Here is a 16,147-nt window from a genome sequence, read left to right as displayed (position 1 = left end):
AAGGTATTCTGAGTGGTTCTTATGTTGCTATGTGGTTGCTAGGGTGTTCTGAGTGGTTCTTATGTTGCTATGTAGTTGCTAGGGTGTTCTGAGTATTTTTATGTTGCTATGTGGTTGATAAGGTGTTCAGAGTGGTTCTTATGTTGCTATGTGGTTGCTAGGGTGTTCTGAGTGGTTCTTATGATGCTATGTGGTTGCTAAGGTGTTCTGAGTGGTTCTTATGTTGCAGTTGCTAATGTGTTCTGAGTGGTTCTTATGTTGCTATTTAGTTGCTAAGGTGTTCTGAGAGGTTTTTATGTTGGTATGCAGTTTCTAGGGTGTTCTGAGTGGTTCTTATGTTGCTATGTGGTTGCTAGGGGGTTCTGAGTGGTTCTTATGTTGCTATGTAGTTGCTACGGTGTTCTGAGTGGTTCTTATGTTGCCATGTGGTTGCTAGGGTGTTCTGAGTGGTTCTTATGTTACTATGTGGTTGCTAGGGTGTTCTGAGTGGTTCTTATGTTGTAGTTGCTAATGTGTTCTGAGTTGTTTTTATGTTGCTATGTAGTTACCACGGTGTTCTGAGTGGTTCTTATGTTGCTATGCGGTCGCTAAGGGGTTCTGAGTGGTTCTTATGTTGCTATTTAGTTGCTAAGGTGTTCTGAGAGGTTTTTATGTTGCTATGCAGTTTCTAGGGTGTTCTGAGTGGTTCTTATGGTGCCATGTAGTTGCTAGGGTGTTCTGAGTATTTTTATGTTGCTATGTGGTTGCTAAGGTGTTCTGAGTAGTTCTTATGTTGCTATGTGGTTGCTAGGGTGTTCTGAATGTTTTTTAGCATATTGCAGTGTGGGATATGGTTTAAATATGAGATTACGACTATATTTAACATGTATTCATTGAGTTCTACCTTCCAAGCTGAAGATCTTCTCTCCCAGAGCATCGACGATATCCTTGAGTGCAGACTCATCAGTGACGCTGAAGAAGTGCTCCTCAGGATCGGTGGCGATGAACTTGATTTCCCTCAGAAAAGCTTCAGGATTGATCCCTCGCCGATTATAGTAGCCAAGAACCTGGAACGGAATTGGAATATCTGAGCTATGCTCACCTGTTCAACCTGTGCACCTGTTTGAACACAACTCAAGTATCTGAGTCACATGACTGGAGGAGAAGAGTAAACCTGAAGAGCACATCTGGAGGATTCCACTGGAAAGAGGCATTAACTCACCGCAATACCATACAAGGTGATATTATCCTTCTCACTTTCCTCCACGACTTTCCGTAGGTTTGGGCTGTCGTGTGATTCTCCATCAGTGATGACAATCATGACTTTCTTGGCGTCTGGGCGACCTCCGTGTTTGAATGCTTGTGTTCTGTTATAAGTACATAGACAAAGACATGTACACACAGTGCTGGGTAGATTGCTTACAAATTGTAATCCGTTACTGATTCCAAATCACATGACAAAAATTGAAGTTAGTAACATAATCCATTACATTACATATTTTAGGTAATATAATCAAACTACTTTTAGATTACTTTTGACCTATCTCATTTTTCACATTGATTTCTAAAACTGGGGTTTGTGAGTTTCACAAAAAGCTAATAAATAATTAAATCATAATTAATGTAAAATTAAAATAAATAATTGTAAAATGACAATAGTTAGAATAAAACTCTTACTAAAAAAAGATTAAATATTTTATTTGTTAACCTGAATGTCATGTGACGATTATGTAACATCAGAGAACCTTGAACATGCAAATGTTTTACTTAATTATGAACTTATTATTTAAAATCTCAGGGGGACATCAAGTAAATATATTAGGTGAAAGACGTTGACAAAAAAAAAAGGTTGGCAATAAGAAATAACATGAATGCACAATGTTTATGAAAGAGAAGCCTTTCAAAGAGTGTTTTAAAATGTAATATCATTTAATTACAAGTAGTTAATTTTTGGAATCTGCAGTCAGTTACTACCCAAAGTGAAAGTGAAAAAGTGAAAACGCGTGAATCACACATTGTTTCAACTCTGTTTTTACTCCAGTTGAGTTTTGATAATTAAATTCATGCATACAAAGAGATTACATTTTTAAATGAATTTGTCTGTTTAACATGATTTGTGTATCTTATGAGTTTATCCAAAATTACTCTGCATTTTAGTGTGATTTATGCAATTGCAAAACTCCAATTCCAATTTGAGTTGAATGAAAGCTTATTTCCGCCAGATTACAAATATATAAAAAAAGGCAATTGTGACGTCTAATCTAACAATTATTACTTTCTTCTTACAATTGTGAGTTTGTCTCACAATTCTCAGAATTAAGAGTTTACATCTCGCAATTTTGACTTTTTTTTCCTCAGAAAGTAGTAATCAGAATGTGCTCAGGTCAGGTGTCTAAACATTTTTTGGGGGAAAACAGAATTGCGTGTTGTAAAGTCAGAATTAAAAAAAAAAAGAAAAAGATTAAAAGTCACAAGTACCATTTCTTTTTAATTTTTTCATTCTGTAGCTAGAAAAAGTCAGAATTGTGAAATGTAAACTGAGGTTTAGTCTAGATGTAAATTCGCAGTTGAGAGTTTATATCTTGCAAGTGAACTTGCAATTCTGGGAAAAACAATTATGAGATAAAGTCGCAATTATCTTTTTTTTTATTAGTGCTGTCAAACGATTAATCGCGATTAATCGCATCCAAAACAAAAGTTTTTGTTTGCATAATATATGTGTGTACTGTGTATATTTATTATGTATATATAAATACACACACATGCATGCATATATTTCAGAAAAATATGTTATGTTTATATGTTAAATATATTTATTTATAATATAAATTATATGAATATAAATATAGTCATGTAAATACATGTAAATATTTTCAAAATATATACTGTATGTATGTGTATTTACATAATAAATATACACATAACACACATATTATGCAAACAAAAACTTTTATTTTGGATTTGATTAATCGCGATTAATTGTTTGACATCACTATTTTTTATATATGTAAATTTTTATTCCATGGCGTAAATAAGCTTCCATATATTCCATTGTAAATAATGATGCACAGTTAGTGGAAGTTAGTGAATAGCAGACAAACACAAACACGCCACTGTACCGAGCCTCACTGATCGCGAGAGCCGTGCGTGTTTCCTCGCCGCCTCGCTGGTCGATATTCTTAGCTGCCGCTACAACCTCCTCAACCGTACGGAAATCATCCAGCCGAAACTCGTTCACCACTCTCGCACCGTACTGGACCACCCCAACCTGGACAACAGGACAAAACACCTGATGAGATAACGTCTATATGCTTTTACATGTCATATTCTTGTCAAATTCTGTTGTTCAACTTAGTAACTGTAATGCATCAAACCAAAAAATAAAATTGCTAGAAAACATTTAAAATATATCTAGGTATTTCTACAATGCAACATGGTAGGTAGGGTGTTCTGAGTGCTTTTAATTAATATTCTGTTAATAATTCTGTATGAATGATCAGATTTGATGGGTTCCTGAGCCTCAGGAGTACAGTGGTAAGTGCTGTTATTGTACAATCCAAACAGTGCATAAATCAAAGTCAGAACAGTCCAAAACTGATTTTCCAGGTCGTAATTCAGACGCACCTGGATCTGTCCTGGACCGACGTAAAACTTCTGTAGCACATTAATCAGGAAATCTTGAACCTCATACCAGGGGTAGATGGAGTTGGATCCATCTAACACAATCACTATGTCCATGTAGGTCTCGCATCCTGTGGAGAAACTGCTGCTGTCACTATGCATGTGATCTGTAGTCCTTAATGAGAAGAATGTTTATCAGTGAAGAGTTTGGCTTTACTTTGAAAGGCTGGAGCGATGCTGTGTGTGAAGTCGAAGCTGCTGTTGACTCTTGAACAGATGCCTGTGCTGTAGTAGGAACTTCCACACTCGTACGACCACAGCGGCCCACATGCCTAAAACACATTAAGCATTTTACTTCCGTACTTTGATGAAAAATTATGATTTTTTTTTTTGCATAAAGTATATTACCACAAAGCTGTTGTCTTTTGGGTTGGAGGTGAGAGTCATTCCCAACCTCATTTTCTCTTTGCGTTCAAACACGTTGTTCAGGGATACCTTTTCTTAAAAACAGCCAAATGGCAAGAGAAAATTGAGAGAAAAATTATAAAATGTTTTGTTACATTACACCTTTTTGAAGCTTAAAGGGGTCATTGGATGCAAAATTCACTTTTACATGTTGTTTGAACTGAAATGTGTTGGCAGTGTTTGCCCATAACCACCCTATAATGATAAAAATCCACTAAGTGGTTTTTATTTAATCCCGATAAATAATATCCCCTTTCTCAAATCAAGCCGTTCTTGGCTGTGTGATGTCACACAGAGCCTGGCCCCTCCCACAATCGTTGATTGACACTAGTGTTTTTCCTTAGACCCGCCCTCAGTGAGCTGTCATCAGTCCACCATTGTTTCACTGCCGGAGCAGAGGCTCACAAGAATGGCTCCTAAGCGATTGAGGTGTTCTGTTGTTGGATGTAATAATGAACACAGCAGTCGTCATTTACTCCCAACAGTGCCGCTGAAGACACAGTGGATTACTTTTGTTTTTGAAGGGAATGAGCCCCCGATCTATCTAAATACATTTATGTTTGCACGAATCATTCGTGATTCAGCTTCACCTACAGAAGTAAGTAAGTATAAGGTTCTTTTATGAATCTTTGCAAATCGCCTTTCCTAATAACGTGATAGTTAGCAAGTTCTGCGGCTAAATGCGGCTAAAAGTTTACAGTCTCATGAGAACGGCTCATCACCCAACGGAAGAGAGAGGCGGGGCCAGCAGAGCTCATTAGCATTTAAAGGAACATGCACTAAAACGGGTTGCTGTGCAGAGCTGTTTTTGACAGGGTAAAAAGGGTGTTGTTTTACACTACCATTGAGACATTTTAACCGAAGTATGTTAAAGACTTTTCATTATGACCCTAAAGCATCATATTAACTTGTGGAAAATGGGTATCCAATGACCCAGTTAAGTCTTTCCCTGCCATTGACAGAATTTTTCAGCTTTCCATATTTTCACTGATAGGAGGCGCTATATGTAAAATAATGTGATCATCAAACATTAAAGGGCACCTATTATACAAAATCCACTTTTAGATGGTGTTTGGACATAAATGTGTGTTGGCAGTGTGTGTACACAACCACCCTATAATGATAAAAATCCACCCATTCTTTATTTTTGAATCCCCATTAAACCAAATCCATCTCACTAGGCCTACTGTTTTGGTGCTCTAAGCAATATGACATCACATTGCATAGGGCCGGGCCACGGCGGCTGATTGTCAGCCCTGCATTACTATAGTTTCCGCCCTCAGAGGTTGTATGCTGTTCTCCATTTTCTCCGCTCTTGAGCAGCTATACTGTTAACAATGTCTCGTAAGCAATCCCGATGCTCTGTGTTTGGATGTAAGACTGAACATAACATGGCTGAACATGCGCAACTGAGGACGCAGTGGATTACTTCTATTTTTCAGGTCAGCGCGGCGCAAGCTCTGTAACATCGCACTGTTTCGTCTCACTTTCAGTGCATTTGGCTTCTCACATGTACGGCTGAACACCGGTTCTCTCGCTCGGTTATGTTGCTTCTACCTGCTGTTTATTGCAAAGCAGAGAGACGTATACATGACGCCCTCTTCTGGAGACGGGGCGGGAATATGCAGCTCATTTGCATTTAAAGTGATACACACTAAAACAGCTCTTTTTAGAAACGCCTCAAAAATGACATTTTCCAGATGTTATAATAAATTACCTGTGGGATATTTTGAGCTGAAACTTCACAGACACATTCTGGGGACACCCAAGACCAATATTACATCTTGTAAAAAGGAGCATTATAGGTGCTCTTTAAATAGCATATCAATTTAAAACTGACTAAAGTTACCGAATGAAATGTCGATCCAGGAAGTTTTAGGACTGTGAAGATTTTGGGGTGTTGATGGAAATTATCTACTCCATCTGTTTTTTGATCATCGTTCTGAATCAGATCCAGATGTACTCTTTGACGAAACGTGATTTTCGTAGCTTTTTGTTCGAAATGTTTGCTTTTTTAATGAAACTTAGGGTTAGGGTATTTATAAAAAAAGAACGCATGAAGCTAGAATAAAATAGTTTGAAAGCAGAGGCTCTGTTCTTTCTTTTGACATATAGTATTGCATGTTGCATATTGATCATCGTTCTGAATCAGATCCAGATGTACTCTTTGACGAAACGTGATTTTCGTAGCTTTTTGTTCGAAATGTTTGCTTTTTTAATGAAACTTAGGGTTAGGGTTAGGGTATTTATAAAAAAAGAACGCATGAAGCTAGAATAAAATAGTTTGAAAGCAGAGGCTCTGTTCTTTCTTTTGACATATAGTATTGCATGTTGCATAAAAAATATTTTGGGGGCCATGCAATTTTTGTGAAGATGATTAAAAATGCTGGCAGTGGCTGCCAACATTTTCTTTTTAATGCTGGCAAGGAAAGAGTTAATATTGAGGTGTCAGACGGGTGATATGATACCTAAATGCAGTCGCGTGCAGTTTGTGGCGGGTTTGCCGTCTAGTGGACATCTGTAGACATCACCTGTCTGGTGTTCACCGCTGCTCTCAAAGGGAGCTCCAACCAGGAGCCTGAAATACAAGAATATTCATCCTCAAATACTTATACAACATGCATTATTTGATCAGGGTTAATTGTTTGATGTAATCTTCAATTATGCATCATGCTTTATTAAAATCTAGTTTGGTATATTTGGTTTTTCTAATGCACTATTACAGCTTTAATTGTTGTTTTTTTATTTAAGAAAAACATTGGGAATAAATTGGTGAACAGTAGCAGCTGACTCCAAACAGCCATTTTATGAGAAACACAAACGGGATCACAAGTTCAACATTCCAGCTGCGTTCCAGAGCTCCAGTCGAAGTCATTCACTCCCTGATAGGAGTCAACGCCACACGAGCCCAGCAGCAGCGAACTGCTAAGCAGATTTTTCCAGCTTCTGAGGTATCTCTGAGACGGAGCCAATACCAGAAACCAACAGCAAACTCGGTAATGCTGTTCGCATTGAGATCAAGACGTTTAGAACTGCGACAACAAACCACATCCCAGAGTTTGGCCTGTGAAATCCATCCATGGCAATGTTTACATTCCTCCACGGCCACTGCGACCTACAGCCGTGTGTGTTTTTTGAATCACAGAAATGTCAATTTGTGCTCCTGTCATATTGTCAATATGGGGAAAAAAACAGCATAAACTAGTTTGAGGTGGTTTGTTGGTCTTAACTGGTCAACAAAGTGGTTTTCAGTAGTCAGGATGGTGTAGATTAATAGTTTTACCTACAATCTTGAATCAGAAACATTTAGTGCTCTTGTCATATTGTCAGTACAAAAAACCCCCAGCATAAACCAGTCTAAAGTGGTTTGGTGGTTTTAGCTGGACACCAGGGTGGTTTTCACTAGTCAGGATGGTCTAGTTTGATGGTTTTATAGAGGTTTTGGGCACTTAAACCAGCTAAGCGAGCTTAAAAACAACTAAACCTATCAGCAAAAAGCCAGCAAACTACCTTATTCTGGTGTAAAGGTGGTTTGTTGGTTTTATCTGGCCAGCAGTGTGTTTTTCATTAATCAGTAGGTCTAGTTTGATGGTTTTATTTGCAAGCATGTGTTTTGTATGACAGAAACGTTACCGTCAGTCAATTTGCAAACTTGTCATATTGTTCATAAAACAGCATAAATCAGTCTAAGGTGGTTTGCTGGTTTTAATTCACCACCAGAGTGGTTTCAGCTAGTCAATATGCTCTAGTTTGATGATTTGTGACACTGGAGCACAAAAGCAGTGTTAAGTCGCTGGGGTAAGTCGCTGGGGTAGCAATAGCCAAAAATACATTGTATGGGTCAAAATTATAGATTTTTTTAAATGCAAAAAATCATTAGGATATTAAGTAAAGATCATGTTCCATGAAGATATTTAATAAATCTCCTACTGTAAATATATCAAAACTTAATTTTTGATTAGTAATATGCATTGCTAAGAACTTCAAAAAAAATATTTTGGGGGCCATGCAATTTTTGTGAAGATGATTAAAAATGCTGGCAGTGGCTGCCAACATTTTCTTTTTAATGCTGGCAAGGAAAGAGTTAATATTGAGGTGTCAGACGGGTGATATGATACCTAAATGCAGTCGCGTGCAGTTTGTGGCGGGTTTGCCGTCTAGTGGACATCTGTAGACATCACCTGTCTGGTGTTCACCGCTGCTCTCAAAGGGAGCTCCAACCAGGAGCCTGAAATACAAGAATATTCATCCTCAAATACTTATACAACATGCATTATTTGATCAGGGTTAATTGTTTGATGTAATCTTCAATTATGCATCATGCTTTATTAAAATCTAGTTTGGTATATTTGGTTTTTCTAATGCACTATTACAGCTTTAATTGTAGTTTTTTATTTAAGAAAAACATTGGGAATAAATTGGTGAACAGTAGCAGCTGACTCCAAACAGCCATTTTATGAGAAACACAAACGGGATCACAAGTTCAACATTCCAGCTGCGTTCCAGAGCTCCAGTCGAAGTCATTCACTCCCTGATAGGAGTCAACGCCACACGAGCCCAGCAGCAGCGAACTGCTAAGCAGATTTTTCCAGCTTCTGAGGTATCTCTGAGACGGAGCCAATACCAGAAACCAACAGCAAACTCGGTAATGCTGTTCGCATTGAGATCAAGACGTTTAGAACTGCGACAACAAACCACATCCCAGAGTTTGGCCTGTGAAATCCATCCATGGCAATGTTTACATTCCTCCACGGCCACTGCGACCTACAGCCGTGTGTGTTTTTTGAATCACAGAAATGTCAATTTGTGCTCCTGTCATATTGTCAATATGGGGAAAAAAACAGCATAAACTAGTTTGAGGTGGTTTGTTGGTCTTAACTGGTCAACAAAGTGGTTTTCAGTAGTCAGGATGGTGTAGATTAATAGTTTTACCTACAATCTTGAATCAGAAACATTTAGTGCTCTTGTCATATTGTCAGTACGAAAAACCCCCCAGCATAAACCAGTCTAAAGTGGTTTGGTGGTTTTAGCTGGACACCAGGGTGGTTTTCACTAGTCAGGATGGTCTAGTTTGATGGTTTTATAGAGGTTTTGGGCACTTAAACCAGCTAAGCGAGCTTAAAAACAACTAAACCTATTAGCAAAAAACCAGCAAACTACCTTATTCTGGTGTAAAGGTGGTTTGTTGGTTTTATCTGGCCAGCAGTGTGTTTTTCATTAATCAGTAGGTCTAGTTTGATGGTTTTATTTGCAAGCATGTGTTTTGTATGACAGAAACGTTACCGTCAGTCAATTTGCAAACTTGTCATATTGTTCATAAAACAGCATAAATCAGTCTAAGGTGGTTTGCTGGTTTTAATTCACCACCAGAGTGGTTTCAGCTAGTCAATATGCTCTAGTTTGATGATTTGTGACACTGGAGCACAAAAGCAGTGTTAAGTCGCTGGGGTAAGTCGCTGGGGTAGCAATAGCCAAAAATACATTGTATGGGTCAAAATTATAGATTTTTTTAAATGCAAAAAATCATTAGGATATTAAGTAAAGATCATGTTCCATGAAGATATTTAATAAATCTCCTACTGTAAATATATCAAAACTTAATTTTTGATTAGTAATATGCATTGCTAAGAACTTCATTTGGACTACTCTAAAGGCGATTTTCTCAATATTTAGATTTTTTTTGCCCCCCTTTAAATTCCAGATTTTCAAATAGTTGTATCTCGGCCAAATATTGTCCTATCCTAACAAATAATACATCCATGGAAAGCTTATTTTAATGTTTTTTTTGAAAAATTGACACTTAAGACTGGTTTTGCAGTCCAGGGTCACATTTTAGATAAGTTTTGGACACTAAACCAGCTGAAAACCAGCAGGCTGAGAAACCAACTAACTCTACTAAGTCCAGCAAACCATCTTGTGCTGGTTAAAACTAGTCGTTTAAGCAGGCTAATTAATTTGCTGTATCCCTTGGTAAATTAATTAATATGGCAATTTTTCAGTACAATGTAAAGTACACTGTAAAGATGAGTTTTCAAAATAAAACAGATTATTGGAGTACGTTTTACAAGAAAATACTATTTCAGTTTTTCTAAACTTTAAAATTTCACCATTAAAAATTAATTTAGTATGTTTCTTGCCATTTCTTTGTAATTGTTTGTGAAAGTTACTAGCAAATTCTGAGTGAAAATTACCCCCTTTTTTTTAGCATACCATAGTAGGATTTGTTTTTGCTTTAAGTCACATGATGGATTGCATTTGATTTTGGGATGTGCAGCACTCTTAGTTCCCACAATGCACCACTTTCTGAACGTCAGTTATTATTGAAATGTACCATTACACTTTGGCACCTGTAGTGAAGGTTTAGTCTATCCTGAGGCAAAGTTATTTGAGGAACGTCAAGTTAAACCCAGTTGTTTTTTCCAAGCCACCCAATGCTAATACAACATGCCAGGGCTTTCAGAGCTCAACATCTTAAAGGATGACAGACCATTTGAACAGTCCTAAACAGCCTAAAGTATCCCAGCATACTCCTAAATGAATAGTTTAGAATTTGTTTACTAATTTTCATGTCGATCGAAACCTGTATGCTGCCTTCCATTTACATTGTAATAGAAGCTAGCACACTAATTGCTCTGTGAATCCATCCAGTCATATGTATTTTATTAGGTTGGGTTTTCCACACTGCAATGAAAGAGTACATTTGATCCTATAATGATATTTTGGGTTAGCAGCAAACTATATGATTGCAAAATGGTGGAGAAACAAAGGCTTGTATTCTTAACTTTCAAAGCATTGAATTTTGTGTTCATCTGCTGCTCCTTTTTACATTGACTATCACTCTATATAGACTAATATAGTCAGATACAACAATCCTTTTTCAAATATTTTTTTTACAATATATACTGATAAATTGAACATTCACTTCAATGGTATGAGTAAACATTAGGACTGATTACTGAAAGCCATAGGTTCAAACACAATCATGAGTTGACTGATAAACTCACTAAACAGTTGCACCAGTTTTGAAGACAGTATTTCTGTAATCACTTCTAGTTCAACTTTTCCAGGTATGCTACACTGGTATCTACTGTACATTGCAGCATATGCACTTAAAGCATAATGCACTTAAACATTCTCTTTTTTTTCTCATTCTCTTTTTTTCTAGCACAAACAAATGAACTTGCAATGCAAATGAGGCTCATTATAGTACGCACCTTGTTCAGTGCATTAAAAGTTTGCACTGTTTGCATTTAGATGCATGCATTTTATCCAAAGCAAATTACATTGCATTTACTGGGAATCAGAAAGTTTTTTTTTGTTGTTTAAATGAGTAGTTTATATATTTTTTTCTGTTAGAACAGCCAGCTTTTGCATTTGGCTGTGTTTTGCAATTTTGTGTGCTAAAACAATGCAGACAGTATATGCAAATGAAGGCTAACAGCACGTTCAATTCATTTTAAGAGAATTTTCCCGTGTCCGACTCTAATCCGTTTAGTTCTTTGTTGTCTGAACCGCAAAAACTGTGCGAAATCCATAGTTCCTACAAACCCAATCCAAACCGTATTTGTATGTGGTCTGAAATCTGATTAAAATTGGAATTTTAGAAATGCATTTCAGTCTAAACGGTACAATCAGATTAGTATTAGTTGTAATATCCTGGATATTGACTTCGCTGTCTGAACAAACGGATCCGATTTCAGCACTTGCACAGTGACGGTGCAGACGGTCAGCCCTAAATATTAGATTTGAAAAACTAATCGGAATTGGGTGCAAAGCCACCTCGCGTTCTTTCAGGAGCTGAAATAATGTACTTCTGTGTGTCACTTTTGATAAAAGCATCTGCTGATGACATTAGCTAGAAACCCAGCTGAAATATAGACTGATGTTGTTCTTAATCGTGCATATCGGAACATGTTGACATGTGGATACCAATATCCCTAAAGTATACTATAAATTCTTCATTTAAGCTCATGAGTTATGCTGAGGAAATGCATCACTGAAACAGAATCAGCAACTAGTACTTTTTAGTGTTTACCATTAATGTCAACCCATTTTATGACCGTAATGTGATGTATTTTTATATGAAACAGGTGACTCTGCCAATGGGGTCAGAAAAATAAACTTAATTCAAGTTTATTTCTCTGACCCCATTTTTTTGTTTGTTACAAACACACAGCTTTTGGCTTCTCCAGATGTTCACTGATGGACTGGATTGGTGTGGATTACTTGTGGATTATTGCGATGTTTTTATCAGCTGTTTGGACTCTCATTCTGACGGCACCCATTCACTTCCATTGGTGAGCAAGTGATGTAATGAAAAAACAAACTCATCTACATCTTGGCTGAACTGAGGGTGAGTACATTTTCAGCAAATGTTCATTTTTGGGTGATACTATATATGTAAAAGAGGCACTTTTTATTTGGTGGAATTTAACAAAACATCCAGTCACTCTTGCATGTAAACTAGGCCTTGACTAAAACAACAGGGGGTCATTTTTTGAATAGTGTGCAAAACTTAACATAATCATTTTAGATGCATGTGTTTTTAAGAGCTCAAATATTTTAAGCAAAAGTGTCCTTTAATTTTTTAAGTGACATTCTACAGAAATGGAAAAACAGCATTCCTCTCGGCTCTGCGCAGTAAATCGCATTCCAGAGGGAAGCGCGCGCCACACTGTTTGTCTTACGATGGGATGCACAGGAGGGGGTTTGGGAATTACAAGCCACAAAACACATACTTTCCAGAGCTCGCGCTCGCAGACGGGTCGAGACAAGTGCAAATACTTTCCACTTATTTACCTGTGCACATCAAAGGCCCCCAGGTTTCTCAATGCTGGGGGACCACGAGTTCTCCATCAGTGATGACAAACCTCAGGATTAAACAACAGGAAGCTGACGTCTGGATTCGGTGGTTTTGGTGCCATGGGAGATTGGTTAACGATGTGTATTCTTTTGTGTACCTGGGCTTTTATGTGTCAAAAACAATACCCTGTGTTTTAAAGGTTGTAAACTGTGAGCATGTAATATTTAGGACTAATTGATTAGCTTTAACATACGTTCCGGTAAAGACTGGCTGGGTTACAGTAATGCCATTACTTGCTTATGACATCACATTCTGCATAGCAGCAATTATACATGCACCTGGTCCTAAAATGTATGTTTAACATTGTGGTCTAAATCTGATGTCATTTTATGCATATTAGTATATGCAATTTTTCATAGTCACATACTCAGTCAGGCTTCATAAAGAGTGAAAAACTGAAACATTGCATTTCTTTCAAAACATTGATCCGTCAACTTCGTAGTCAACCAATCATGTGATTTTGGGGCGGGACTTGTCTGTTTGCCTGACCAATAATAAAAGGGTTGGAAATACTGGAGAATTAGTGCAATACAATTTTAAATTACACACTTTTGTGGTGTAGAATAAACATTTTAAATGAAAAATTATTAAGAAATTCTATTGACATATAGACTGAAAAAAAGTCAATATTAACAGTGTTTCCTACTGGTTTCCTTTTTTTGCAGCGAATCATATTTTTAATGTTGGAAAATAGGGTTTGTTATTGACTAACCTCACTTTGTTTGCAAAAATAGAGCTATAGGATGAGCAGCACCACCACTAACGCATTGAATTTCTATGAATTATAATCCATAACCCTGAAATTGTACGACTAAATGTCCACAGTTATGACTCACTTGCTACTATGAACATTTGTTATTGGTTGTGAGTGGTTTTGCTTATTGCTTATTTAATTTCCCATGAATTTGCGCAGATGCAACTGAAGTACGTTGCGTCGGGAGAACCAGCTTGATTTACTTCGGTGAGAGCGATTCGTCTTCCTTCTGGGAGAGTTTCAAGGTCGATTCTGAGACTGTGTGTTTGCCAGCAGACAGCAGAACCATGAGCACGATCGCATTTCACAACAGTATTTCATCTGAAAAAAATGATGGATGAAACTATGCAAGGAGAGAATTATTGCTGAACTTCTGCCTTTCTCTATAATGTCTTGATTGTTTCTTCTAGGCAGCCATGAGAGAGAGCAAATCAAGAAGTTTCTCCTTAAGGAAAAAGTCAAACTGTGCTTAGATGTGCCAAGATATGAAAGTCAGAGATCTCAATATGAACTCAAACATTTCTCATCAAATGGTCTGAGCTGCTCTACATTCGATTTATAGTTCTGTACTCATACTGTGTGACAACGAATGACTCATTTGTGTCTTTTTTTTCATTCTTCACACATTTTAGAAGAAACATCTGTGACGATGTTGATTCTTCAGAGAAGCATGGCTGCAAACTCCATCTCATGAGGTATGAAAGAGCAACACCAGAGCTGTAAAATGTTCATTTGGGAATGTTTTCTCAGGCCTATGAAACTCAAACTGGGAATATAAAATCAAGGTTGCCATCAGGTTTTCATACAGAGCTAGTTTTGATGATCTTTACAGATCAGTTTCTGAAGATGCAGTCTTACCATTTCTGCCCGTCTGCCTCGTGTTGTTGAACCGTATATCCAAACTGAGCCTCCTTCGAACCCTTGATGATTTTTGCATGTCTGGTGTCAATATTAAAGCAGGTCCACCGCCCTGAAATAAACCCAAACAGCTTTTCAATTTAATTCAGTTGGCAGTAAATGGATTAAAGTAATGGTAAATACTTTAACATTTGTAGACTGTTACATGCTTATATGCAAAACTATTGGGCCCTATTTTAACGATCTAAGCACATGGTCTAAAGCGCAAGGCGCAGGTGCACTTAGGGCATGTCCGAATCCACTTTTGCTAGTTTAACGACGGGAAAAACCATTCGGCGCGCCCCGCGCATGGTCTAAAAGAGTTGTCCCTATTCTCTTAATGAGTAATGGGTGTGTTTTGGGCATAATGTGTAATAAACCAATCAGAGTCTCATCTCCCATTCCCTTCAAGATCCAGTTGCGCTCGCGCCATGGCGGATTTGCTATTTACACGGCGGAATTTGCAAGTGCAAAGACACAACGCGTCTCTAGAGAGGAAATGGATCTGCTCGTGCGCGAGCAAATAGGTAGCCTAATTCTGATACATGCAGTGACTATCCATCATGACATGTAGGCATTTTTATATTTATGTAGCCTACACAATAATAATCTTTTACATTGTAATCTTTTAATTTTTAATATTTGGCATGTTTGCGTGCTGCTGCGGGTTCCTGTGTGTGTAATAAGCAGAGTGTACGCATGTTGTGAACCCGCCTATAGGCGCATATTACTAACGCGCTCCTTAAATAACAAAAACATACTGCATTGACATAGTTGGTCAATGGCGCAGTCTATTTCACATGCCTCAAAATAGCAACGCACCAGAAATGCGCCTGAACATACCTCGTTTTCAGGCCAGCACGCCCATGGGTGCACAAATGAGCACAAATGCATGAAAATGATATCTGCGTTGGGCTGAAACTAGCAAAAAAAAAACACTTGTGTGGATGATAGGGCCCATTATTTTTTCATGCATCAGTTTTAAAGTTTTGGGTTATTTTTTTTATTTTTATTTCACGTAAATTGACTTCTTTTAGGCTAGTGGAAAGAAAACATCCAAAATTTAAGTGTTTATTTTATTGGACTTTATTTACTTGTGTATGTATGTTATTTACTTGTGTATGTATGTTATTTACTTGTGTCAATTACAAATCAGACCTTTTCGCTTCAGCAGTACTTACATACACCAAACTTAACAGTTTTTTTTTCCTATCTACAGTGGTTTCAGTCTAAAATTATTAGAAACCTATATTCTGTAGGTTTTTACTGAGTTTTTTTAAATATATAATTCCTATGGTATAGATGTAACATTTTACTTCTATAAACATGGTAAAAATGTTTGTTTTCTGTCTGTCGACAGTATTTTCTGATATATAGAGTGATAAAAAAAAGAGATATCCAAAATCCCCATAAAAATCTTTAACTCTTAAAGTTCAACAAAATGAAAAAAAAATTATCTTGCCTTCTAATGTGAGCACTAGGAATAGTGATGCTTGTCTTAGCAAATGCTTTTTGGCATAAATACTGTGAAACTGCAGCACTCACATTAAGAGCCCCTGATAAAAGGT

The 16,147-nt window shown here is 37.3% G+C and overlaps 1 protein-coding gene across 1 annotated transcript in view; it reads right to left on the bottom strand.

Moving 5' to 3' along the window:
* The window catches only part of itga11b (integrin, alpha 11b), a 47,667-nt gene extending 32,247 nt beyond the window's left edge, over window positions 1–15,420 (bottom strand). The window contains exons 1-9 of the mRNA XM_016230764.1: window positions 15,402–15,420; window positions 14,541–14,652; window positions 8,184–8,293; window positions 4,009–4,100; window positions 3,818–3,932; window positions 3,604–3,731; window positions 3,099–3,247; window positions 1,202–1,346; window positions 884–1,046 (exon numbers count right to left, since the gene is read on the bottom strand). Coding sequence (XP_016086250.1) covers window positions 884–1,046; window positions 1,202–1,346; window positions 3,099–3,247; window positions 3,604–3,731; window positions 3,818–3,932; window positions 4,009–4,100; window positions 8,184–8,293; window positions 14,541–14,652; window positions 15,402–15,420 — 1,033 coding nt within the window. The remainder of the gene's footprint in view (window positions 1–883; window positions 1,047–1,201; window positions 1,347–3,098; window positions 3,248–3,603; window positions 3,732–3,817; window positions 3,933–4,008; window positions 4,101–8,183; window positions 8,294–14,540; window positions 14,653–15,401) is intronic.
* Window positions 15,421–16,147: the final 727 nt, after the last annotated feature.

The sequence above is a fragment of the Sinocyclocheilus grahami genome, unplaced genomic scaffold (genome assembly GCF_001515645.1).
Source record: "Sinocyclocheilus grahami isolate Dianchi unplaced genomic scaffold, SAMN03320097.WGS_v1.1 scaffold377.1, whole genome shotgun sequence".
Lineage (NCBI taxonomy): Eukaryota > Metazoa > Chordata > Actinopteri > Cypriniformes > Cyprinidae > Sinocyclocheilus > Sinocyclocheilus grahami.
This window is presented reverse-complemented; position numbering and strand designations above follow the sequence as displayed.